General features: G+C 42.7%; 1 protein-coding gene across 1 annotated transcript; it reads left to right on the top strand.

Annotated features, from left to right (window-relative positions):
* Positions 1–59: 59 nt before the first annotated feature.
* On the top strand, positions 60–27,457 carry dnajc21 (DnaJ heat shock protein family (Hsp40) member C21). Its single transcript, XM_063210637.1, has 13 exons — positions 60–445; positions 635–728; positions 2,330–2,453; positions 4,081–4,209; positions 10,036–10,167; positions 10,705–10,877; positions 13,557–13,732; positions 14,639–14,723; positions 15,576–15,728; positions 16,072–16,120; positions 20,492–20,742; positions 21,062–21,143; positions 27,101–27,457. The coding sequence occupies exons 1-13, from the start codon at positions 340–342 to the stop codon at positions 27,242–27,244; spliced, it is 1,698 nt and encodes a 565-aa protein (XP_063066707.1). The 5' UTR covers positions 60–339; the 3' UTR covers positions 27,245–27,457.
* Positions 27,458–27,918: the final 461 nt, after the last annotated feature.

Below are 27,918 nucleotides of genomic sequence, written 5' to 3'. Positions count from 1 at the left end.
GGAGTACTGTCCCTTTAAGAATTGAATGCTGCAGTGACGTCATATGTAAGCGACTCGTGTGTCGCCAACAACACCGCCGGTGTTGGTATCGTGTTCACACGTTGAAACTGGTTTAACGGAGATGTAACTCGCATTTTTCAAGTTGTGGAATTAGTAATTACCCTTTATAGTGTTCACAATATTTTACGTGTAGATAAGTTCAGGTGTAATGTAACCGACATAACGAGGACAGCAAGTTGGAGCGTACCATCGACAGAATACATGCTGCCACCGTGGACGACCTAGCTCACATCAAGGAAGGTTTTAAGTAATATTTCTCTCAACTTTGATCGAAGCAAAATGCCTAAAATGAAGTGTCATTATGAAATGCTTGGCGTGAAAAGGGACGCATCAGACGATGATCTGAAAAAGGCTTACAGGAAGCTAGCTTTGAAATGGCATCCAGGTAAGGAACCATGTTTTTCATTGCGAGCACATCGTTTCATAATTCAGATGTTTTTTTGCTGACAGTTGTTAACCATACACAACACAAAGGTGGCACGATTTTCCATACCTTGAAGATTATGTGTCATGTTCTCCATGTCCTTGTGCTCGGCACGTTCTGCAATGCTAACATATGTCTTTCAACTCGCAGATAAAAATTTGGATAATGCCGAAGAGGCTGCGGAACAGTTCAAGCTCATTCAGGCAGCCTATGAAGTCCTCAGCGACCCACAGGAGAGGGCCTGGTATGTTTACCCTTCTGAGCACGTATGACTGACTGTTAGTTCACCCATAAACAAAAAGTCTTGAATGGGGTATAAAGAGTCACTGCACAAATACCTTTAAAATATATGAATAATTAAAAATACTAATGTAATGATTACATAACATTAATAATTGGGAGTAACTTCCACAGTGTGCAGACCGCTTCATCACACTACCAAAACAACCCAAAGCAAAGTCACAAAAAAAGTGTGATATACAATGATGAGTTCATAAACCTTTTCATTCATGATAGGGTAGGCTATTAGATATTTTGCCATCAATTATGATATGATGGTATCAGAGTTTTTTTTTCTTTTGTAGCGCATAGTGTTAAAGTGTTAAAACCAGTTAAAGATATCGTTACAGTAGGTCTTGGGAGCGACATCAGATCCTCCATCATTGTCATGATGATGAGGTCTGCTTTGAGTACAATCCAGAACTGGGCTCCACAAAAGGTTTGTACATTGATACTGAGTAGAGGGTTTGATTTAAGAATTGAAAGGAATTTGAATCGATGCTCATCTTGAATGAAACTTAGTCATCCATCATAGCAGAACACAGTGGTGTGCATTTAAAATATCCAGCTCTTTAAAATATCCATCTCTTTGGCCTTAGGTGAAGCACCATGCTAGGCCCGCTGTACTACTCCTTAGCCATACAATACATTCACTGCAACTTACTCATTTGTGACTAATATAGTAGTAGCAGCCAATGAAGCAGACAAAATGTATCTAAGAATATATATTGAATGCTTTTCTATGAGAAACAAATGCACAGCAGATGGATGTTTTCTTGAACATAACAGAAAGGAGAAAGGGAGAAAGACAATATTGGGATTGATGAGAAACACGATTTGTGACAGATAAAACACAAGTTGAACAAATATCAAAAGTAACGGTCGCAAGCAAACGGGTTGTTTTGGGGAGCAGACCAGGCCAGACCAGACCAGGGCTGAATTATGGTGCCATGCTATCAATAGAATTAGATTTTACACATGTGCAATGAGGCCAGAAGATTATGTAATTTATTTCTATAGCTTGGGCTCTTCGTTACAGACTAGTTTTAGATGTCCAACTAGTCAGAATGTCAATTTCCTAGACATTAATTTGTCCTACATTAAGTTCTTAGGTAAAGCTTTAGATTTTAGCTTTAACACAGCTTTCATCCAAAGCGACCTAGTTATTACAGGGTATTAGTTATTATAACCCCTGCAGAAATGTGGAGTTGGGTGCCTTAGTCAAGGGAACTTAGCGATAGATGACATGGGATTTGAGCCTGCAACCTTCCAAGTTACAGACCATTTCTCTAACTTATTACTATTACTATTACTCCAAGGCTGACAGAAAAGGCCATAGCTTGCAACGTGGCACTCTGAATGATCGTGAGGCTATCACACCCAGGACCCAGGGCCACTGTGGTGCCCCCGGGCACTAATATTGCGCAGTTGCCCCCTATTTGAACAATATTTGTAAAGTTTGGGTCATGTAGTGCCCCCTAACTAGCTGAAAATGGTTGGTGCACCCTGGGCCTTATGGATCACCTGGCCCTGACCACACCACACCTTTTTGTATTCCCTTTGCAGGTATGACAATCATCGCGACGCTCTTCTGAAAGGAGGAGTGGACGGAGAGTACCAGGATGACAGTATTGATCTGCTACAGTACTTCACAGTCTCCTGCTATTCAGGATTTGGGGATGACGAGAAGGTAGGAGAGATATTTCGAACTCAAACCTCTGTTGCTATTTATGGTTAGCCATTTGTTTTCATTACGTCTTGGAATATAACATTTATATACTGTATAATGTATAATATTACATTAATATGTCGACAGTTCAACTTCTTTGAAGACCTAAAGCATAGATTTATAGCACTAGGGCTTAGGGTGTAAGTCAAGAGGCTTCGTAACAGTTCGGGTCAATATTGATTTCTTAAGCCAGCGATACAACTATTTATGATAATTAAGAATGCCTCATGATTAGATTCAATTCGATGGTTCATATTTTGTTACCTTACATGGCTGGCTGTGTATCAAATTTGAAAGTTGTAATATCTGCATGCAGCCTGCATGCTATGGTAAACAGTTAACACCATACACTGAAGCAAGGTTTGAAGCAAGTGTATTTGCTATCAAATTTCAGTATGTATCGCATTAACTTGGGATAAAATATGTATTTATTTAAAATTCTTAAAAAACATGATGTTTCTTTTACATATTAGGAAAGGCTTTTTTTACTGTATATCTAATGCTGTTTGTTCTATAACTCTTGTAAGGTGTTCATGTTTTTGTTACCTAAAAGGTGTCCGGGTCTTTTAGAAAAAAGCAAGACCCAAACACATTACAAGGGTTAAATTAAATCTGAAATTTCATCAGGGCTGTCCTATCTTTCATGAGTAACCTTACCCATAAGAGACTGAAGCTATTTTCAGTTTTAAATGATTTATAGATGCACACTTTCTTTTAAAGAAATGTAGATACTGTGGTACAGATAAGTGGGGGGTTGTTTGCTTGAAAAACCAACAGAGGGCAGCAGTCAGCAATTCTCTCAGCAATCTGTTCATTTCACTGTAGTCGACTTGTCTGAAATTTTACTCACTACAATCAGACGTAAGGACACACTATCATCTTGTAAACTTGTGATCCTAAATTTAATAAACAGTGTACGTCTATAATGTGCACGTCATATACATGACAGGGATGTGCTGGGGTCAGATGGCTGATTATCTGAAGTCTTTGTGATTTCTGAGAGAAGTTAAAGATTCAAAAGATTAACAGAAAAGATTAAAAAAGCTTTATTGTCTAATTTGTTGACATATTAGAAACGTGTCTTTTAATTGAAGTATTTTGTGTGTGTGTGTGTGTGTGTGTGTGTGTGTGTGTGTGTGTGTGTGTGTGTGTGTGTGTGTGTGTGTGTGTGTGTGTGTGTGTGTGTGTGTGTGTGTGTGTGTGTGTGTGTGTGTGTGAGGTGTTTGTGTAATATGTCCAATCCAGTCCACCAGAGGTGGAGATGCTTCATTCTGTGATGTGTACACATGGCCTGAGATGGCCGACATTTACAGTAGAGAATACCCAGTACGGAAGACCGTGCTGTTCTAGATCAACTGACTGAAATAATATTTTATTTGCCCTGTGTGAGCAAACACAGTAGGAGCCACTTGTGTTTTCCCCATTCAATGCTCATCCCATGGGACTACTCCAAGATGTAATTAAATGGACTGTATGGATTGTAAGGAGCAATCATGGTGCACTTGAGAAAACATGGTAAACAACAATCAGTGCCTCCTATTTTAAGCTATAGGTACAGACCCCCTTATTGTCTCCTCCATCCCCACAGGGCTTCTACAGCGTCTACAGAGGGCTGTTTGAGTCCATCGTCAAGGAGGAGATGGAGCACAGTAAAGAGGAGGAGGACGACGATGACGAGTTCCCCTCTTTCGGCGAATCGGAGAGTGACTTTGATACGGTACGTTTCTCAATCAGACTTTTCCACCGTCCATGACCTGAAACGAGTAACCTGTTGACTCAGGCACACTTAACCCCCGTGTGCGACACACCTGGTCTGATGGGACATGAAAAAGGCTCATGCTGGTGCCTGGTCCCACATCTAATCTCAAATCGACTGGCGCGTTCACTTATTCCGCTTATCACCCGGTTACCAGCATTTAAGTATTAATTTATTAATATGTTGATCTAAGGCTTCGTGAGAAAGTAGATTGACCACTGCGCTTGGTACGTTGCTATGGGGACCACTTCTTAATGTAAGGACGCGCGCAGAACGTTGGGGTGACTTGACAACCAAATGCGATAGAATTGACGACTGGGTTTTTGACTTGGCAACCAAATGCGATAGAATTAACGATGGGGTCTTGGCTTGACAACCAAATGCGATGGAATTAACGACGGGGTCTTGGCCATAGCAACCTGCAGTTTAGAATTAGTAATGGCACTTTGCCAGAAAGTTAGAAAAGAAGCAACTTAGACGCCCACATGACCTCATAGGTGTCCTGCTCTCTGGGAATAAATGACACCTGCTCAGCCAATCAGAAGACGTACCGTCTGCTCACCGGGTGATAACAAGAAGCTAATGTGAGTGTAATAACATAATATTGTGTGGCTGCGCTTCTTGCATTCAGCCTAGAGGATGTCGTTATGCGACATTAGAGGTGGAGTGGCTCACATTTTGCATCCTCTAGTACAGTGATTCCCAACCTTTTTTGTCCTGTGTACCCCCTAAGCATCTTTGTCACATGATGAGTACCCCCTCCTTCATGCTCTATATCTGTTCGTCTGTCTATCCCAATGTGATTACACTCCATGTTATTATCACATTTTCCACGTACCCCCTGAGGTGTGTTGGGAAACAGTGCTCTAGTACACATCTAGGAGTTAAGTGGCAATAAAATGTATGCTATTGCATTTTATTCTGCTCTGTTCTGTTAATCCTATAGATCAGGGGTATTCAATTAAATATGAACGAGGGCCAGTTTTTCAAATTCCTCCCAGTAAAGGGGCCGAACTATACGTATGTCTTATAGTTGCCGACTGTCAATTAAAAAATTATGGGAGACTTCATTGAAGTGGGGGGTGTGGGGTCCTCCCCCACAAAGTTTTGCATTTCTTAGATGTAGTTTCCTGCATTTTAACGTCCTGTGTCCCGTTTCAGCTCTAAACAGAACCCATTCTTTTATCTCTAAATTACGAGAAAACGATTCTGTATTTCAAGGGGCTTGTGAGGGGCCAGAATCTTGTTGTCCAAGGGCCGCATCTGGCCCCAGGGCCGCCATTCGCCAGGGCCGCCCTGCTATAGGTCAACCTTTAGCAGTATATGCATAAAGGGATACTGTCCCATTTTTGGAAATAAGCTCATATTACACCTCCCCCTGAGTTAAATAATTGAGTTTTACCTTTCCCCTGTACTTTCAACCGTTCTCTGAGTATGGCAGTGCAAATTTTACCTCCATGCTAGCAGTTAACATTGAGTCCTATGAGACCAGCTGGCGACTAACTGGTCTCATAGGACTCAATGTTAACTGCTAGCTTGGAGGTAAAATTTGCACTGCAGTACTCAGAGAATGTTTAAAAGTACAGGAGAAAGGTACAACTCAATTATTTAACTCAAGGGGAGGTGTAATATGACCTTATTTCCAAAAATGGGACAGTATCACTTTAAGTACATCATCCTTTAGCTGCCTCCATTACGTCTCCCTGCCCAGTGATTGTTTTCGAGGGTGGCAGAACCTATTCATTATTTATTTGATTTTTTGGTAAATGTTGTGTGAATATCTTTTTTCTGTGTTGGCTATGATGTAGCCATAGCTGCTGAATTGGCTATAGATGAAAACAAACAAAAACAATACAAAACAAACGGGGAAAAAATAGAGGCTGGCAGTGTAAGTCACAGCATCTCTCTGAATTCCATCTCTGCCTGGTCCCAGCCTAAGGACGCCGAACACAAAGAATGTAGAAAATGCCAACACTTGTCTTTTACGGTTTGTTTGTTCACCTTTATTTGCTTGTCTTTTTGTCTCTGTCTCTCTTAGTCAACCCCCGTTCCTCTCATGCTTAGTCTTTCAGTGTCCCTCTCCATACCATCTTTCATTTCCCCCACTCATTGTCTATACACTACCTCCGTTTCTCCCTGTATGAACATACTTTTGTTTTTGGGTTTTGAAATGATAATCATGAGGGGCAAGAGACAGTGAGAGCCTTGTATAATTCTGGACACAACATGTTCTATTCACCAAAGAGACCAGGATCACATTAAATATGGATATTGCCACGGTAATGCTTATGGCAATTGCACGATACTTAGTAGACAAATAGATGGGAGTGTTATGTTGTGTGCTGTGTAGCACACTGATGGCTTAGCTCAGGGTTTCCCAAACTGGGGTGCGCGGCCTGCCATAAGGGGGTGCGTGAGCTAAATAGAGCAATGGTTGATATGTGAGTTTTTATCCAGCTTTAATCAGCCCCTCCAGGATTTTGCACTGGGATTTTGTGATTTTTGCGGTCAAATGTCTGATTTTGTGGCGGCATTTTCTAATTTTTTGCAAAGATTTTGCGGCATTTTCTCATTTTTTGCAAAGATTTTGCACCCCTTTCTGGGGTTTTTTGGTAACTGAAAACCACAATCAGTCTAAGCAGGCTTAAGACAAAAGAGAGAGAGATTCAGAAACACACTTCCTATATAATAGAATAATAAAATATTGACAAGATAATATCTACTGTATATTGTCAAAAACTGCCAGAGCGTCCAATGTGTAAAAAAATCATGGCCGCGACACTCATAAATCTCTGTCGATATTTTAGAACGACTTCGGGGGGAAACGGGACTGCGCGTTATGAAAAAATACTTGTGGGTATAGCCTACCAGTAGGCTAATGAAGAGCGTCGCGGGGTACAGTAGCCAGGTTGTATACTATGCAAGCGTTACAATGTCACCTGTTGGAAGACGCATCTCTCTCTCTCTCCCTCTCTCTCTCTCTCTCTCTCTCTCTCTCTCGTGCTCGTATTGCAAGCTGTTGCATATTATTTGCTTTATGCAAAGTTGTGATGGCATACACGCTCTCGTTGACATGGTTGTGTGCATGGTTGCATGGATTCGCAAGACTTTATTGCAATAAGACAGTGAAAGCGTGGGAGGGCCGTTCACTTCCTATCTCGGTGTCCTTGACTGAAACAAGTTGCAAAACTCCACACTTCCGTATCCTTTGCGATCGGCACTACAGTGATTGTTATCAGAAGGCTTGTGCATACGCATAGACATAGACCCTTAAATTACAAACATTAGCGAACATTGAAAAAAGATCAGACAACGACCGTCGGGTAGCATGCTCATGAAAGCGACAGGGGAGAGTGGAGAAGTTGCGCAAAAATGTAACGTAAGATGTTTGCTACTGTGCGACAACACCGCCACTATTTCATGACTGCATACACTTCTTCATCATGGATAAATGGGCAACAATACTTTTTCCAGCCAGGATTGCACTGAAAAGTAGGCTACTGCTGTTAAAAAAAAGGTCACGGGTGTGCAGCACCGACGCCTGCGTGTATGTGTGAGGGAGGGGAGGAGAGAGACGCGGAGCAGCTGAGATGAGGGTCGCGACTTGCGAAATAGCAGGCAATTATTTTTCAATGTTTCAGTGACATAGCCTATTAACAAAAATGCTTCCTATTGGTTTTCGTCTCCGGTGGTATTGTAGTCACATTTTTATTTTTTTGACGGAAATAGCCTATAAATCAATAAACTCCACAGAATGTTGAAGGGGACAAAGGGGAAAATTTGCGGGAAAAATGCGGCTTTACAGGAATTACGTGGCATCGTGAAATTATGCGGAATATCATTGAATTTGCATGAATCCACGCGATCGCTGAATCGCGAAAAACTGGAGGGACTGTTTAATGAACATTAAGTAGCTTTTAATTGTTGGTGAATTGTATGCTGGAAGGGTCCATCTGTAGTTTAGCTTAACTCCTAGACTATTGGAAAAGAGGATTCCCCAAAACGACTGTGCATAATGTGCAGTGAATGCACAGTGAATCCATACTTGCGTTAACCTGGTTCTCACACAGATGGATGTTTTGTGGCCATCAGCACACCAAAATATTCGCTTAGGGGGTGCGCGAGCCACACTGAAATGTACAAGGGGTGCGCAGGGGAAAAAGTTTGGGAACCACTGGCTTAGCTGATGGCTCAGAAACTGATGCGTGTCTTAATTTTGCCTCATGAACAGCATTTTTGATGCGTTTTTTTAGTTTTGCCTCATGAACAGCATTTTAATGCGTTTTTTAGTCTGATGAAGACGTCTGATGAAGGGCATGGTGCCTGAAACATCACAATATTGAATTAAAGGGACACTCAACCCATTTGCATTAGGCTTTCCATTGCTAGACACCCAGTCATACTTTTGAATGGTCTTGCAACACTCTCTCAATTCCCTCTGAGACAGGAGAAATCCGTGGGACTCACTAATTCGACGCCCTTTCGGTACTTACCACTTACGTCATACGACCCTAACCTCAACCCTAAACCTAACCCTAACCTTAAATCGCTTGTTTGAAATGTTTGATTACCATGTGACGTACCACGTAAGTACAGAGAGGGCGTCAAACTAGTGGGTCCCGAAATCCGTATTCACCTCTTAACACTTCCTTCTACAATGATGTAAAAATCGTCATTTTGCATCATTGTAGGAGGAAGTGTAAGAGAGATGGATTTCTGTTGAGACTACAAGCCTTTTTCCCACCCTTTCAACCCCGGCCATAGGGATCCACAAGCACTAAAAAGTCATTTTCTGCCTTTTCTCCGCCAAGAAGGCACCGAATTAGAAATGTATGTTACTATTCTACTACATAGACGTCCCACTTTCAGTACATATTCATGTCTCTACCGGTGGAATGCCCCTTTAAGAAAAACGGGACCTTGGTGTAATAATGGTGGTGTCTTGTTGTCACAATGTTGTCACATTGACAAGTGGTCATTGTCTTGCTGAAACATTCACTTCAAAGGCATTTTCTCTTCACCATATGGCAACATGACTTCTTCCAGTATCCTGAAGATGCACTCAAACTGATCCCTGATCCCTGGTATGCGCTAAATAGGATCAACAGTGTAGTACCAAAAACAGCCCCATACCATGATGCTTGCTCCGCCATTAAAGAATACAGATCTTTTGGGCTCTAAGGGTCACAGACAGTTTGTCAGATGTCCCGCAAACAACAAATTCAAGCATAGAGTTCACAGTAAACAGTGACGACTGTCAAGCATGGTGGCGCAAGCATCATGATATGGGGATGTTTTTTCGTACTACACTGTTGGTCCTTTTTACTGCATACCAGGGATCATGGATTAGTTACTAAGTACATCAGGATATAAAATAAATAAAATATAAAGCTTTTAAGCTGTTTTTAATTGATCTTTAATTGATGTCGGCATGCATGTGGCAAGTAATAACTATAACTGTAGTCACTTCAGATAACAATCTTCAATTAAGTGTAATGTAGTGTAATCAAGGCTGGATGTGAACCTGGGTTCCCTTCAGGCTCTTGTGTCTTTAAGGTCGGTGTCACCTCCAAACGACCACAGTGGAAATTAGCCTTCGAGCGTTATTGTGTCCTCCTGATTTGTTGTTTTTTTGTTTAAGTATGTGGTGCAGGTGTATTTGGAACTAAATCATGTATTTACTTTTCATCCAAGAACTGAAAAAAGTCTGATAAAAACCATTCATTCACCACATCCAGTGACTTATTTCCTCCTCTCGCTGATTCCTCCGTTTCTTGTCCTGCTTAGGTGGTGCACCTCTTCTACGCCCACTGGCAGAGCTTCTGCACGCGCAAGAACTTCGCCTGGAAGGAAGAGTACGACACACGACAGGCCTCCAACCGCTGGGAGAAGCGGGCCATGGAGAAGGAGAACAAGAAGGTTAGTCTTACACGATTAACGATGTATTACATGGGTGGGGAACCTATGCCCCGTGAGGACGTCTTATCCGGCCGTCGGTATAATTTTAATGTTATGCAGTTTCAGGAATGGTTTCTTGGCTGGAATATACCAGTATATGGGTTCCTTGTCATGGTACAGTTGGGGAGCACCCGTTATAAGTCTATTATACAACTGGAATTAGTGGGTAACATGTGAACCCTATTTTAAAGTGTTAGCAGTTGTTGTTCTTGCTCCTTATGTGTGTCTATTGTGTTTATATGTTACAATACATTTAGCATACGCTTTTATCCAGCGTGACTTACTAAGAGGACATATAAGCAAGTACAGAGTGTGGGGTCAATACAGAGTGCAGCAGAATACGTGTACAAGTAATGTAAAACAAAGCGCAGTAATGTAAATCTTCACAATTTAAGATATGGGCGTGTGTAATTCAGACTCAAAGTGCCCATAAAACATTTCTCTCTCGAAGAGGCAGTAAATAAAGGCCCATGTTATCTTATCCTGTCCTGTCCTAAGGTGCGCGACAAGGCCCGCAAGGAGCACAACGAGATGGTGCGCCAGCTAGTGGCCTTCGTGCGCAAGCGCGACAAGCGGGTGCAGGCACACAAGAAGCTGGTGGAGGAGCAGAACGCCGTCAAGGCCAAGAAGGTGGAGGAACTGCGCAGGAAGCAGAAACTCGACCAGGCCAAGTATGTGTCCCTCTTAGGGTGCATGACATAGTATACACTATAGACTTCTTATGTAGAAACTCAACCAGGCCAAGTAGGTGTCCTTTGGCTTCATGATATAGTAATGTATTCAAAAAGAGGGCCTGCGCCTTTCAAGGTGGCTTTAGTTGAGTGGTGGTGCGTTTTCTTGGATTATAGAGTCAGAAAGAAAAATCTGAAAAGTGCAATCGTTTCGGGTGACCCCATCCTCAGTGCAAAAAAAAAAATTAGGCAACCCCATAAGACTTGACGTGACGTGATCAGGAAGTGCATGACTTCATACTTCCATAATACCACTGAAATACTGTGTTGTGATAAAATGCCCAGATAATGTATCCAAATCGTGACTTCGGAGAAGTTCTGACTTTGTGATGAACAGAACTGACATGGATCAGGAAAACTCCTAAATGACACAGAACGTGCATTGAAGTGTCCAGATTCGACATTTTGCACAAAAAGTAACAACGAATTTTACGGGTTGGCTCTCAACACATGAGGGGTAAATGCGTAATATTGTGTGGCATGGGTGTCAATTAATATATGCAGACATTCAACCATGCCAAGTACATGTCCTCCTTTGAGTTCATAGCCACCTGCATGCATCCTGAACATGCTGTTTATACAGAAACTCAACCAGGTCAAGTACACTACGTCTTAGATCCTCCTTGGAGACTGAACATAACCAGGTCAAGTGCTCCTCCTTAGAATTCATAATGCTTGCCTTTTCCATGTGTACCTCAGTACTTTGTGTCCTCTTCATAATTTATAATGCATGCATCCTACGTAGAGTGCATAACATGCGTGTTGATTAGACAGTCAATCGACTGTAAAAGATACATAGTCCATCTCTGCGGCAGTGGAAGGATGCCTTCCTAACATTAAAATGAATGTGAATCAAACACAACTAGATCAATTATATGTCCTCCATACATTGCATATATACATTCAAAAGGGTGGGAATTTAAACACTTTGCCTTTATGTAAGTATTGTTGTTTTGTGATCAGGTTGTAAACATATTTATTTCTACAGGTAAGTACTCTGAGCGAGGTAGTAGAGGATGTGTCAGTGTTGGTATCTGCAGCAATTGACGTACCTGTCACCAGTGCAAATCTTCTACTTATTGCAACACCAGCCGCAGACTAGAATCTTCTCGCTTGGTCTCCACGGAAACCTTCAATCAGAGAGCCTATCAGAGCAAGGGGAGCTCCAATATCAGCATTCCAGAATGTAATGAGATTCCGAGCAGGAATGCCGGTAAAATTGACAAAGCCAGGGGATCAACCGCTTTGGGAGGCACTCAGCACCAATCAGAGTGCGCAAACATGTGCGCGGATGAAGGGACACCTAGCACAGAATAAATTGGCCAAAAATGGACCTCCAACCTCCAGCAGCAGACATGCTTGGATCACTGGGGAGCTGAAGTGGCTTTTAAGCAGCAAAGCCAAGGGTGCCAAAGCGACAGATTGGAAATCCTCAAATTTGCTTTATAATAGCTACTGATATGAAAGCTTGTTGCATACCTGAGGGGTTAGGACGGGTAGTGCAATGTCTGTCTATCTGTCTGTCTCTGGGTCTTTCTCCAATGCAAGGCCAGTGTCCTTCCAAGTGTATCAGCCTAATTAGTCACGCCCAGTGATTGGATACTTTTTGGTGAACTCTACAGAATATCCAATCACTGGGTATGACTAATAAAGGGTATCCAATCACTGGGCGTGACTAATTAGGCTGGTACACTTGGAAGGACACTGGCCTTGCATTTGAGAAAGACCCTCTGTCTGTCTGTCTGTGTCCGTCCACAGTGTTTTTGGTCGCCTGCGGATGGCGCCAAACACGCAGCATGTGTATCTAGCATTGGCAGGGAGGCCAGGTTGCCATCTCTGGTTGCTGTTTCTACTCTCTGTAGGTTCTTAGTGATATTTGTATCACAATTTCTACTGTCCAATCGCAAATAAAGGCATACGAATAAATCTTTGAAAAATAAAAATATACAGGCAAGCTGATCTGATCTCATTAACACAATGAATATAACTGTAGGCAAAAATCCATTCAAGCACTTATCCATCTTGTGTCTCACTTGAGCCAGATGCTTGGTTTAGATGTACGGTGAGTGTGAGGTAAATACCGGTACATTAAAAAGGTAAAATATTTCCTGTTATGTAATGTTTTGGGTAAAAAAAAGCAACAGACTTCCTTTTCAGGAATGCAATGTATTGAGTAAAAAATGTGAAACATGTTCTGCTCTGCAATGCAATGTCTTTGGTGTCTTTAATAATAACAATAATATTAATACAGTGGTTCCCAAACGGGGGGTCGGGATCCCTAGGGGGGGTCGCAGAGATACAGCAGGGGGGGTCGCACACAGAATGGATGTTTAATAAAAACGGGCGCAAACACAGGTTAATGGTTAACATAACTCCCCTATAAATTAGTTAGTAGCAGTATTCACTTAAAATGCAAATACATGTTTTCACTTTTCCTGTGAATATTAAATTAGAATTTAACAGACAAAGAATATTTTAGGATGAGGGTCGTGAAACTATATAGACCCAAAAGGGGTTTCCGGCAGAAACAGTTTGGGGAAGCAGCACTGTCATAAAATATTTCTGGTCACAGTAATGTTAATGTGTTTGGGTATGTCTGTGCCCTGCTGTGGCCCGCAGGCTGGCGGAGGACTACCAGGAGCAGAGCTGGGCCGCCATGTCCGAGCTGGAGAAGGAGCTGCAGCAGATGGAGGCGCAGTACGGCCAGCAGTTTGGAGACACCAGCGGGAGCGAGGAGGAGCTGGAGGAGGGGGAGGGGGGAGAGGGAGACGCACAGACGAACAACGGGGTCGGAGGTCAGAAACACTGTAAAATCACACGCCCACTAACACCAAAAAAAACACGCATAAATGCACGCCGGCACAAATAAGCAAACACACACACACAGATTACTAGGATGCCAGATTACCAGTGCAGCCCTGGATCTGACTCATAGCAATGACCCTGGTATAGAGATCAGCTGTTTGGTACCCACAGACAGTCTGGGGTTGATTGCTGCTGAAAATATATTTTTAGGGGATTGTTATGCCTTTATTGACAGGACAGTATGAGATGCTGATAGGAAATGAGTGGGACAGAGAGATGGGGGAGTATTGGGAAATGACCCCGTCCGGTCTCGAACCGGGGTCCCCATGGGGGGCTTAGCACGCTGCGCCACAGCGCCCCCCAGTATTTTTCTTGATCAAATATTCTGTCCCCCTTTTTTACCCTCATTGTCAAATATCCCCAAGGAAGTTTTTTTGTCAAAAATGTTTGGTATTGAAACAAGCTGTTTGAAGTTCAGGAATTCAGTCCAAAGGCGGTAAAGGGAACACTACTCTGGAAAAACAAAAGATCAAGGAGGGGCTTGTAGGGGTGATGAGACTCTTGCGTGACTGAGCTGAACATAACTCGTGATGGTGCCTGCAAATAATGATAATTTAAAAAATCAACAAAGATATAACCTTCAGGGGGCGACATGGCTCTGTGGGTTAGTGCTCCGTACCATTATGATGGGGACAGGAGTTCGATTCCAGACCAAGGTTGTTTCCAGATCCTTCCCCATCTCCCTCTCCCCACTCATTTCCTGTCTTTCTCACTGTCCTATCTGATGAATAAAAGTCACAAAATATTTCTTTTAATAAAGATTTACAGTATAACACTGCAAGACTGATGCGACTGTCACATGTGCTTACCTTTTTATGTCTCTTTCGTCAATGCAGATGTTCTTCAGACAGAGGAATTGGATGATTTCGACGACTGCTTATACTGCCCAGCCTGCGATAAAATCTTCAAATCAGATAAAGCGTGAGTAGCAGCAGCAGCACATTTATGTCCCTGCTAAATGGGAGGCCGTAAATGGTCCATCATGCTCAACATTATCTGGGCGATGGGAAACGAAGCTCTATTACTCATACATGTAGGCCAGTGCTTCCCAAACGTTTTCTACAGGGATCCCCTTTTGAACCTAAGAGTGTTTTCACGTTTCAGATCGCATTGTCCCTTAATATGGCTAAATTTTAACTAAATTTGAAAAAGTAAATGGTAAACCTTTACAACCTTGACTTTTAGTAAGCATTGAAGTGGATGCATTGCTCTAAATTTATTTTTTTCACCACCATCCTATTTGGCTAGTAGATATTGTTTCTTACTAGCCAATCTTGCCGTCTTTACGTTCATCAGACAGGCAGCTGTTTACCGTTCAAAATGTACTTCAGTCGGGGCTACTTGCACTAGGCTACTTGCCAATATGGCTAGTACACATTTATTTCTACTAGACAAAATGACATTTCACCCGCATTTTGGGGTGTTCATTTAGAGCCCTGAGTGGACACGGTCTGTCTCCCACCCACCCATAATCTCTGGCTGCCCTAAGGGGTCCCGGCCCCCAGTTTGTAGGCTCTCGTGTGTCTCTCCTGAGTTGCTAGTGTAGACTATTACATGTCCATAGAGATGGCACTGATGCTGTGGTGTTAATGGTGATGATGTGCCTCGTTGAAACCCTCATAAGTGAATATGGGTGTTTGATCATTGAAATGAAAAGATGGTGAAATAGAATTGCAATAATTGTGTGTGTGTGTGTGTGTGTGCGTTCCTAATACATTCTGACATAACATTTAATTTTTTTCACTTTTGACGGATCACCTCAACTCTTGGCAGCATGAAGAATCACGAGAAGTCCAAGAAGCACCGGGAGATGGTGGCGTTACTACGGCAACAGCTGGAAGAGGAGGATGAGTCTCTTCGGGGAGGAAAAGAGGAGGAGGAGGAGAATGAGGAGGAAGATGAGATTGACGATGCTCCACGACAGAAGTAAGTGAACTGCTTTGGTACCAATACACAATGCTGGATTGGTTTGGTTAAAAAACAAACAACAGCAGCAAATAAGACAAAACGTGAATAAGGAAAAGTATTTTAATAGGTCTATCACGCATCAACAGATGTTCATCCACAGAAGGTGTTTTTTATTTTTAATTAATATAAACGTTTGTATAATCTACACATATACTGTATGACTAGAACCCAACACATGGGTTTGCATTCTATGCCTGTCCACTCTCACCTGAAATGTATCATGATTAAATTAAATCGGTGTGTGCCAGTGAAACATTCTTAATGTTGACCACCTCTTTCCCCCCTCTTTGTGAAATGACAGGTTGTCCAAGAAACAGAAGAAGAAAAAACGGCAGCAGAAAATGTCCCAGGTGAGTAGTGAGGGATGCACAGGTGCGAGAGGCTTTCAGCCAGGCTTTCATTACTACATTATTACAGACATTACTACTGCCCGTACAATAATAAGAAGAGAGGTGTAAACATGGCTGGTAAAGAAAATTTAGCCAGCTAGGTAGGTGGTGGCACATCACACAAATGAGCAGCTGTGGCCTTATGGTAAAGGGGGATGGGCTTTAGATCAGAGGGTTGCAGGTTCAAATCCCTGCTCTTCCACTCCCTACTTCTCTCCATGGGTAAAGTGGTCTTTTTTAAAAAACATTTTTTAGGGCTTTTTTGGCTTTATTTCTGACAGGACAGTGGAGTAGAGACAGGAAATGAGTGGGCAGAGCATCGGGGAAGGATCGGCAAATGACCCAGGCCGGAATCGAACCAGGGTCGCCGGCGTAGTAACCCAGTGCCCTACCATTAGGCCACAGCAGGATCTATAGTAGGGTGGCCATCGGTCCGTTTTTACGACCTGTTCACGACATCCGTGTGTCCCTCTCTTTGTCTTTCCTTTCCTCCTAGCCTTTTGCTTATGGCCTCGAGCTGCGAGGCAACGTCATTGACGCAAACTAGACCTTGACAGTCGGTCGCGTTTCCGATTTCTGCGGCCGACATGTTACTCCAGATATAACCCCTCGCCCAGCGAATTAACTGTATTGCTGTCGCCTTATGTCGGGGAAATCTCCGTGCAATAGCCCTATATGAAGTTCATTAACTGACTGTATGAAAGTTAAATAAGGCAACTAGGCCTATATTATTGCCTACTGTCTGTTTCCTATTTTTTCCTGCACTGGTGGCAACGCATAGTGCAATTAAGTTTGTCCGCTAAATGCCTTTACAACGATACGAGGGTTCTCACAACTTTACAGACAGGGCAAAGAAACGTCTTTCTGCACGGGCGCTGTCTGTATTTTGAGGTCGTGTTGTTGGTTATCCAGCGTCTGCATGAAAAAAAAAGGTTGACAGAAGCGGTTTGCCTCCCTTAAAACACCGCTGATAATACTTCTGACCAACTTTGAGTAAAGTAAATCAAATTAATTGTTGGCTATTAGGCCTACGAATGCACGACTACCCAAAATAGGCCTACATTTAAAGAAAATAAAAAAATGAAATAGCCTACACAGAAAACAACGGAAGGATTTGTCTATCGTAACCTGCCGTCTCTGATACAATATTAGTGGTAGCCTACTGATGACTCCTTTATCGGAGTGAGGTAATGAAATGCGAAAATCCTTCCCCCCAAAAATATTGTTTTACAAGTAAAACTGTTGTTGGCAGCTGAGTTAGTCTGAGGTAAGATGGCAGCGCTGTTCCCTGATTTCTGCCTACAGTTTAGAATGCCAACTTCACAGTTTTCTCCACGGAGGTGGGGATTCGCAAGCCGAAGCAATGGGTGCGCGCGAGGACGCTAGGTTAGAAAGTTAAGGGGCGGGGTTGTCCGGTCGAAGTCCAGACAGCTGGTCACCCTAGTCTATAGATAAAGTGTTCTTGACCAAGGCACCTGACCCCACACTGCTCCAGGGACTAAACCAATACCCTGTAGTTCAAATAACTATAATTTGCTTTGGATAAAAGCATCAGTTAAGTGTAATATAATAACTAATGCATCATTGCATGAATGGGCAAGTTGCCCATGGTTCGAATCCCAGCCTTACGGTATGGACACATACAAGGCGAATTTGCAAACTTTGCCATTCATTCCTATGAGAGAGGCGAAGGCAAGCGAACAGGAGCGAAGCGAAGCGAAATTATAAAAGAAAGTTTAATGTTATGCAAATGAGGAGAGAATTCGCTGCCGCAGCCCAATCAAATCAACAACATAACTGTTCCATTCCATTTGATTCACCGTGACGACCTGATGACGGTTGGATTTCGCCTCTCTTCGCTTCGCTCGCTTCGCCTCCTATGTGTCCCTATCGTTAGTAATTTCAAAACCCTATGCCATCTTTCTCCCCCACTGCTTTCCTGTCCAGTCTAGTCTTCACTGTCCTATGTCAATAAAGGCGCAACCCCCAAAGATACATTTAAATAAATACACAAATACATTTGGCCAGCTAGATTTGCCTCTTTAAAATTGGGCATCTTGCAGTTTGAGCTTTTGCTGTGCCACCTGAGCTTGATTTTTGTATCAGGGAAAACTTTTTCACAGTCTTGTTTCAAGCAGGTACAAACGTACACAACGACAGAAACGATGCATTTGGAAGCTCTTGGTCACTGGTGAGCATTTATAGTGTGCACATTAGGGATGCAAACAATTAATCGACTTTAATCGATCAATGCATTAATCGATTAAAAAATATTAATCACGATTAATCAATAATTCAACTGACAAGAGACCCAGGTGAAATGTGAAGAGTGTGTGTGAAGAGGGGTGTGAATAGTGGGAATATTTAAAATACATTTGGATTAAAGAATTGAAATAGAATTCATTTAAATGTGGTATTTCATCTCAATTTTTAATTACAGTTTTTAGAGAAACATTGAGATATCAGGGGGGGGGGGGAAACGCTGCTTATCAATTAATCGTAAGTCGATCGATGAGGCTATCAACTAATGATTAATGAATTAATCGATAATTTGCATCCCTAGTGCACATATGCATGGAATACAGGTATTTACACTTAAAATAAGCACAAGTGGACCATTGGACAAATGGACTGTTGTGCTGTCAGGATTCGTTAGCCTTTTGTAGGAACTGTAGACAAAACATCCCATTGCCGTTCTATTTTTGTGGTGGCTCTCTGTTGTACTTTTGTTGAGTCTCTGTATGTCTGAGTATCTGTTCATGTTTTAGCTTTGTTACATGGTCTGTAAAGTGTCTTTGAGTGTCTTGAAAAGCACTATACAAAACTGATGTAGTGTTATATATTATTATTATTTTGGGAAATTCATAGTGAAAAGCTTCACGTGGGGGACTCAAGTGTTGGGGTAAAACAATACAACCCCTGGAGATGACTTTGTCGTAGATTAACCAACCAAAGGTCAGGAACACCGCTCCTTTAGCGGGAAGTGGGCGGAGAGAAATACACGAGAAGCCATTTCACATGTACAGGACACATGACGATGTCATGTCATTGAAAAGGTGCAGAGTAAAGAGAGGGTGGGAGTCGAATAGTGTGGAGTAAGGTTACGTGCTTTGAGACCATACTTGTGGCTTTAGACAGGTTTGTTTTGTTTTGTTCTACGCCTGCCCCAACGACTTGCTCCACAGACTCAAACAGAAAATAACTCACTACACAGATACAGCGTTGTAATTGGAGGACCGATTTGATGGCCCAGCCACAATCTGTGTGTAATATGAGATTGCATGCTTTTGCTGATCCTACACCTGAAAACGTATTGATTAAAAAACAAGTGTGTATGTGCGTGGGCAGAGGCGGAGCTGTGCGTGCGTGCGTGCGTGCGTGTGTTGTACGTTGTTGAAAGCGAGTGTCTTGGAATCCCTGGCTCATGCCACCGAGCAGCTTGTTGTGGGTGTAGCATCCTGTTGTCCAGGATATGGTACGGACTGATGGTATTCAAGCTCAGTGCCTGACTTCCGACTTGACAGTTTGGTTGCCAGAAAAAATAAGATTAGTCATTAGGGTTTACCCATTTCAAAAAGTGTCGCATGTTCAGGCTCAGGTCAATAGTTAGTTGATGTGTATAATGACCAGAATCAGTGGAGACGTGCAGGTTGTGTGAAGGAGTGCATTTTCCAAGTCTAATCTCTGGAGCAGTGGCGCTGAATGTTGTTTTGTGTCCGGCTCTGACATCGGGGCTTGATGGTGGGGGGGACTAATGTTGCATGTCGAATGAAGGAAGCGTGCGTGCTGCCTGCCACCCTATTGTTCCTAAGCACCACTTTCAGTAGTCGCCATAGCGACCAGGACAGCGTTGGTAGCCCCATAAGGCATGCCGTTCCACCACTGGAACACTAATGGTTGTTGAAAAGGCAAGGCAAGTTTATTTTATAGCGCATTTCATACAAAAAGGCAATTAAATGAGCTTCACAAAAAATAAAAGTGAAAAGAAAGGAAACAAGAAAATTAAAACAGGCTTAACGACCATAGCTCTACAGGCCTAACGATCACAGCAGAACATGACTATACCATTGTACAGGGCCTGTAGTAATGCATTACAGCTTGGCCATTGTTATTCTGGTAACAGCAAACTTATGAAAGGGGCCATGTCTTAACTCTTGGAATGCTTTTTATTTTATTTTCTTCTTCGTGATTCACTGAAATTTCCCACCCTACACACTTGACCTTTTTTTAACAGTCCTGTATATTCTCTCTCTCTCTCTCTCTCTCTCTCTCTCTCTCTCTCTCTCTCTCTCTCTCTCTCTCTCTCTCTCTCTCCTCTAACTCTTCTGTTAGAATCCTGTGGAGCAGGAGGAGGAGGAGGTGAAGGTGGAGAATGCAACTCAGCCGTCAGCATCCTCGGAAGACGACAAGAAGACGTCAGCTGAGCAGCCTGAGCCCAAACGAGCACAAGAGGAGGAGGAGGAGGAGGAGGAGGAGGAGGAGAAGATTGATGGGGAGGGGAAGGAGAACAGCACAGCTCCTGAGGAGGAGCAAGCAGAGAAGAGGGGTTCTCAGGAGCCGACTGCTCCCAGCAACAACAAGAGGTCAGCTGATTAACCTGTTTGTTTTACATGCTGGAGGCATGATCTGGAGGGCATGCTCTCGGCATTCTACAGCCTGCTGTTTCTAATGCATTTGAGTGGGAGTAATTTTTATGTAAGTGGGCTTCTCTCACATAAAATTTCTCACAAAAAACACGATTTCAAATTAGGACCCAAGATTTAGTTATTCGTTTTTTTCTCACCACGAATTGTATAACATGAACGTGGAAAAGTCCACAGCATGTGAAAAAGAGGAAATGAACAGGAACTGTGGTAGCTGCCAGCTCACTGGTTTTCCTGTGTCTGTTTTTTGCTATTCCAGCTCCCAGAAAGCCAAGGCAAAGAAAGGAAAAGAGGCAAAGAAAGGCACCAAGGCACAAGGAGGCCAAGAGGCAGCCCCAGAGGTACGCCATTCACATTCAAGATCCAAAAAGAATTTAAAAAAAAAACCTTTGTCTAACATGTTGCCATATTGGGAGGGAAAGTAATCTCATCGCCCCCTGCTGGCAACGTTCCAAGCCCCTGCAACAAATGAATGGGTTTTTTCTTTGAAAAATTACATCTCGGCCCTGACGACGAAGTAGAAGTAGTAGCAGTCATATAATATGCATGGTGGCCCGTTTTATCGAATCGGGTAGTAAAATGTTCGGTTTTTCACTGATCTGAACTGATTTTAATATTCTTTAAAAAGCTAGTGCAGAACTACACTGACTGGTATGTGTGACGTGTTTACTCCATGTAATAGAGTTCTTCAGCGTTGACGTCAACTTGTATGCGGCGTTTGGTCTTCCGGTTCTATGGCGATTTTTTTACATTGCAACACGCCATAGAGATTCAGGTTTGGCAAAAATATAAGTTGCACGCCAACAACGAACATTAGCGTGTCCCCGCATCCCTTTCTCATTAGTGGAACGGATCGTATCATCATGTTGGTGTATTCACATGTTAAATCATGACGATTATAATTCAATATTGCTAACCCCTTTCTGATCATTAAAACTTCCGAACTACATGCTTTCCTTTGGTTGCCATGGGTACAACCCTCCGCACGTACATGACGTTAGATACAGGCGCCGCTTCTGTAGTCGCCAAAAGTTTCCGGGTTTAGCATATGGGCGCAACATCGTATTTATGTCGAAGTTTGACACAAAATGATCAACCATGTCATACCTACAGCCTATTTATAACACCCTCGACAGTTTGCGGGGGTTCGCTAAGCGCGTGCTTGCACTCGGAGCTTATTTGAAACTGGCCCCTATTCATTCCCAATGGAAGCCGATACGAACCAGGAAGTCCTTAAATGCTAACATGAAAGACTACAATCTACTACATGCTTCCGCGTTACTGAAGAACTCTATTAGCATAGCCAAATTAGCATAGCCAAACATGAGCCAGAGAGGGAGTAGGGTCTGTCTGCGTCCTGCAAGACAGGGGCGTGTCTCGAGAAGGCTGTCTCGAGCGTTCTGAAGGCGTGTCTCGAGCGTTCTGAAAAATGGATTACACCACAGCCCTTTGAAGCCCTTTGGAGCCATTGAAACCCATTCAAAACTTCATTTTTTCGATCTGACACAGAATATTTTTAATTAGACCTAAAGACACACCATGGGTCCTGTTTAAAAGTTGAGAACCTCAGCTTTCCATAACTGAAAGCGGTATTTTCCTAGCAGCTACCAATCCGAAGGTAGCCTACTTTAAGTGCGGAATTACTTTTCTGAAGATAGCGTTTTGTTTCCTTGGAAACGGACGCGGTTTATGTGTTACGCATACGCTATTTGACTCTTTGCACTATTATGGATGCATTTCTAATCTTGACATGTTAATGGACAATCTATGCGAATTTCATTATGTGTTTTTATGTGATATGGGAGTAAATGTGTTTACATCCCGTCTGGGATTTGTTAAAATAGCTGGCCCGCTAGTTAGCTAGCAAGTGCTAGGTCTCTACACTACATCATGTGTCAAAAGTGGGAAGATTTGCCGACACTCAAGGCTGTGGATATAATGAACTGGTCTGTGAATGTTTTCAAAATGTTTTGCTTTGACAGATTGCTGATATTAAACATCCAAATCCTGGTGTTTCTTTGTGTATGTTTGGGCCATTGAGACAGATCGATTGTAATATCTATTTACTTGCTAGCTAACTAGCGGACTAGCTAACAAATCCCAGACGGGCGTACTGTTAACACATTTTACTCCCATGTTCCATAAAAACGCATTTTGAAACTCGCACAGATTGTTCATTAGAATGTCAAGATTAGAAATGCATCCATAATAATGCAAAACCGAGTCAAATGACATACATTTATCGCTTCGTCAGTCTGTCTGGCTTCATCTCCGTTCCGTTTCCAAGGAAACAAAACGCTATCTTTAGAAAAGTAACCCCGCACTTAAAGTAGGCTACCTTCGGATTGGTAGATGCTAGGAAAATGCCGTTTTCAGTTATGGAAAGCTGAGGTTCTCAGCTCTCATCAGCTGAGGTTCTCAGTATCTCATCATTAAATGAAATACCGTTTAACAACTTTATATTCACTGTTTGAATTCGTATGGCGGCGCTAAATCCTGTTTCCTGCCACTACCGGTAGGCGTGTCTCGAGAGGGCGTGTCTCGAGCGAGATATGGGCGTGTCTTTAGTGGACGCAGGACGCAGCCGGACACTATTGGAGAGAGGTGGTTACTCGTCACCACAGAAGCCACCATATCTACTAGAGAAGTTAAAACCAAACCAAAATAATCGCGTGTATACATGTGTAATAAGAAGACAATGTGGAACTCGCAGGATTACAAGAATGTGAAGATATGCGGAGAACTTGCGTTCATTCGCGTTCATTTGTTTCTCTGTGTTGTCAACGAGGCGCGAAGCAGAGCATGCTGGGAGCTGTAGTCCGTTTCCGACCAGATTGGCACAATTTCTATTTTTCTTAAAAGGGCAAAAAATGACTCAGGATTTTCACAGGTAGTAGTTCATCCTATTGTGTACGCTGAAAAATGTGTCTGGTGTTATAGTTCCTAGTCATATCTTTGTGGGATTTTTTTAAAAACTCGTCTATGGGAGTTTCAATAGGGTCGCCCTGGTGTTTGGAACGTAACCGCTAGGATCGCTGTTTTCCACATTTTTTTTTTTTTTGATTGAAGGCTTACCGCAGAGATACACCAGCAGCGACGCGATTCAAGCGACAGAGTGTAGCAGCAAGCGATACGAGAGATTGAGGAGACTAGAGTATGTCCGTACAGGCAGAAGGCAAAGCATTCAAGCATTCCCATTGGCTGTGGCCACTGACCTCTATACAGTCATTGGCTGTCGCGGCTTGTCGCCGAACCGCGTCATAGAAAGTTGAAAAGATTTCAACTTCAAATTGTCGCGCTCGTCGCGCAAATCGCTCTAGTCTCCAGAATCGCTTTTGTCTCTCGACTCAATACAAAGTCAATTACTTCCGTCGCTCGACTCGCTCAGATCGCCGCTGGTGTATCTCTGCGGTTATGTGTGTGTGTGTGTGTGTGTGTGTGTGTGCGCGTGCGTGCGTGCATGACAGTGGCGGCTGGTAGTCTGTCAAACAGGGGAGGCTGTTCAATTACAATATGTCCAGAACGCAAAAATAAAGGGGAGGGGGGGGGGATTTTGACACACATCTTACATTGGTCCTGAGCCACATATGGCCTCACACACTAAAGGACTCTTGTTGAAACAAATTTGTTAATCATTAATCATTATCCCCCTTGTAGCCTATTCATAGGGAAATGTTTTTATTATTATTATTATTATTATCATAGGCCTACCTCCGCCACATAATGATGTGATTTAGTTTGCCTTCGTTGTCTTTGTTCATTACTGGGTGCACGGCTTAACTTACCACTAGAGGTCGCAAAATCTTTAATTATTTACCAGACATTGCCAACACAGTAGGAAACAAGGACTCGCCACTCACGGGACTTGGCAGTTAACCAGTTGATAAGACACCACGAAAGCTCAAAATAAACGGTTGTTCTTCCCTACCTTTTTCACCAAGTCAATATTAGGCAGTGCTCTGCTCTGCTCCTTGATATTCATTTTCTCCTCATAAGGACGACTGGAATTCGCCAGAATTTAATCCACAATGCTTGGCATTTTGCATAGCTCTCTAGCTGTCTTGCAAGCTAGCCCTAACGAAAAGTAGGCAACTTCAACTTTTGAATTGGGAGATTAAAAAGGATAAGGACATGCCACTATTAAGACTTTATTCGCAACACTAGTGTCACTAGGTTTACAAGAATATGTACACAAAACTGGAGTACTCCGCAATGAATAGCTTCCCCACTGGTTACCACGACGAAAATTCTCAGTCAAATTAATAACATATCCGCATTTCGAAATGAAATCAACTGTAGCCTACTGACACGGGGTTCACCCAATCACAAGTCGGAGCTCCAGTCTCCGGTCCCTCCCCCCTCCTCTCTCTTCTCCATTCACTCCCAGTGAGGCTCAGTCTCAAAATCAAAAAAAATTCACGGCAATAGCCAATGACCGTTTAGCATTTTGCCATTGAAAAATCGTACAATCCCACATGCCATTGAAGTCCATTGAGACTCGACTCGCTTGCGTTGTCATGAGCGGAAAAAAACTCGTGCGAGCCTCGGGATCTTATAACAGATTGGTTTCATCTCTAAGTTGAGCACATGCATTTTCTATGGAGCTGGGTCTGAAATAGCAATGTTATTAAGTTGTGTAAAGCATTAGTTTACATACTATTCTCCGTGATTTTGGACAGGAGGCGGCGCCTCCCTTGTACTCAAAGAGGAATCGCCTCTGGTGCATGACCATCTCCTGTACAGAAAGATTCATTTTCCCATTATTTTTTCTCCCTTATAAATCAATCACTCAAAATTTATGTATATAGCACAATATCACAACTATACAGTTGACTCAAATTGCTTTGAAAGACACATGCACACACTCATATTCACATACCAGCTTTGGAAGCTGGCTAGAAGGCACCATTTGTCCGGGGTTCACAAGAAACTGCACACACACACACACACACACACACACACACACACACACACACTAGTCCATGAATTTGTTAGTGAGAGATCATACATCCCATTCATTTTCAATGGGGTTTTATGTCTGGTGAGTTAGAATGTCATCACCTCCAAAGCACCTAAACGTGGCATAGAAATCTACGGGTATATTGAAGATTGAAGTGTGGGTCACCATACCAAACAAACAAAAACAGCTGAGAGCAAAGCATCAAGGATATCTGGGCTTCCATAACTCTCATGCAATGCCCTGCCATTGACTTCAATGTTAAACGCAGCATTCCAGTTACTGAGACAAAGAGCTTATCACCAAGTATTGAACATTGAAATGTAATTTAGAAGGTACCAAATTCCAACTGTTTTGATGTAAATCAGAAAAAAGACATTTTAATTACAACACTATAAAACTATTTTGCGTAATAATGTAGAACAGAGCATTTTACGTTTTTTATTATTTAAAAAATCATTGGAAGGTTCATTCAAAAACGTTTTAATTGTACTCTAATGGCTGATGACTTGAAAATTATTACGACTGTCATTTGTATTGATTATTTGGGGAAACAGCAAAAAAATGTCATTTGCGTAATAATGTGGAATGCGGTGTACAGTACATTGTTATTTACAAACACTGTTAAGCCTTAGCTGTAGACCAAGTATTGACAGGTAAGCTATTCTAGTTTCATTTGGTGGCCACCTACGATCTTCAAATAATTTTTTTCTCACTTTGGTAGTAGCCACTCTATCAAATCCTATTGATTAGTTTTATTGACAGTATGGATCTTCACCTCTCCCTCCCCTCCCCAAACAGACACCTAAAGCATGTATGGAGGTCAACAGGTCGTCAATAGATTAGTGGCGTTTGCTTGGTAACCATGGCAGTGTTTGATCACACCCCGATCACCGTGTCCCCCTCCATGGCGCAGGTTTCATTCAGTTGGTTAAGTCAGTGGTTCTTAACCTGGGGTGCGGGCACCCCCTAGGGGTGCGCCAGAGATTTCAGGGGGTGCGCAAGATTTTGATTGTGTTGAGGTGGCGACCAAAATTCTGCTTGGGAACATTATATTTAGGCCAATTTAAGACAAAATTAAAACGTGTTTAGTCCCCATTTAAAGTAATTAAGGTATTGATTAATGTCCCTAACTGTAGTTCACAAGAATTTTTAGTACGTACACCCATAGAAGTTTGGGTTGGGGGTGCGTGGCTTGTCTTTGGCACAAGTAAGGGGTGCGTTAAGAAAAAAAGGTTGAGAACCACTGGGTTAAGTGACCGTGCTTACTGTTCCGTTTTGTTTAAAAACCCACCCCCACCCCCCATCCCATGCCTAAGTGCTGTGATTATTTGTTTACAGAAGGAGCTGAACCTCCGCTGTGTGACCTGCCAGTATGAGTTCTCGTCCAGGAACAAACTGTTTGACCACCTAAAGACAACGGGCCATGCCATGCCCGTCTCCTCTGACGGCAGAAGCAAGAAAGACAAGAGGAAAAACAGATAGCTGTGGCTGTGTGTGGACTGGTTGAAAGACCCACTGTAAAAAAAAAAAAAAGAAAGAAAGAAATAATGCTCATCATGCCCATGAACACTACTGCTTCATTTCATCTTCTCCCGGTTGTGGGAGTAGTGACTCCCTGGCCTGACTGCTCCCGACTGATGCCCGATGTCTTGTTGGTTCCCAACGTTTTAAATTAAACATGACTTTAATTTGTCAGTGTTTGCCTTTCATTCTGTTGTGTTTGGTTAGCCATTAACCCAGAGTGGAGGAGTGTACGCACACACACACACACACACACGGTTGTAACTGTAAGACTACAACAGCTGGTGGTTATATAGCATTACAGGGGATATTTACGGCGCTCGTCCAGCTAAACCTGTATGTTACCTTACACCCTGCACGAGTTGGCCTGCATGTGTATGTACCTACTGCACTGTGTATGAGTACCAACCTGCTACACACTACCTTGTTTGCCCCAGCCCAAGGCGTTCCCACTGTGGAGGAGGTGAGAGTTGAAAAGATGACTAGAGTAGAGTAGAGTAACTTCATTGATCCCCAGGGGGAAATTCAGGTATCGACAGATGCGACAGAAGGCAGTGAGAAGGCAATAAGCAGAAATTTACTATGGACATTAGTATAGATTATATATATTCCTCCGGATGAACGACAGTTGCCCA

This window comes from Engraulis encrasicolus, chromosome 11 (assembly GCF_034702125.1).
Source record: "Engraulis encrasicolus isolate BLACKSEA-1 chromosome 11, IST_EnEncr_1.0, whole genome shotgun sequence".
Classification (NCBI taxonomy): Eukaryota; Metazoa; Chordata; class Actinopteri; order Clupeiformes; family Engraulidae; genus Engraulis; species Engraulis encrasicolus.
The sequence above is the reverse complement of the archived record's forward strand: the minus strand, read 5'-3'. Positions and strand labels throughout refer to the sequence as shown.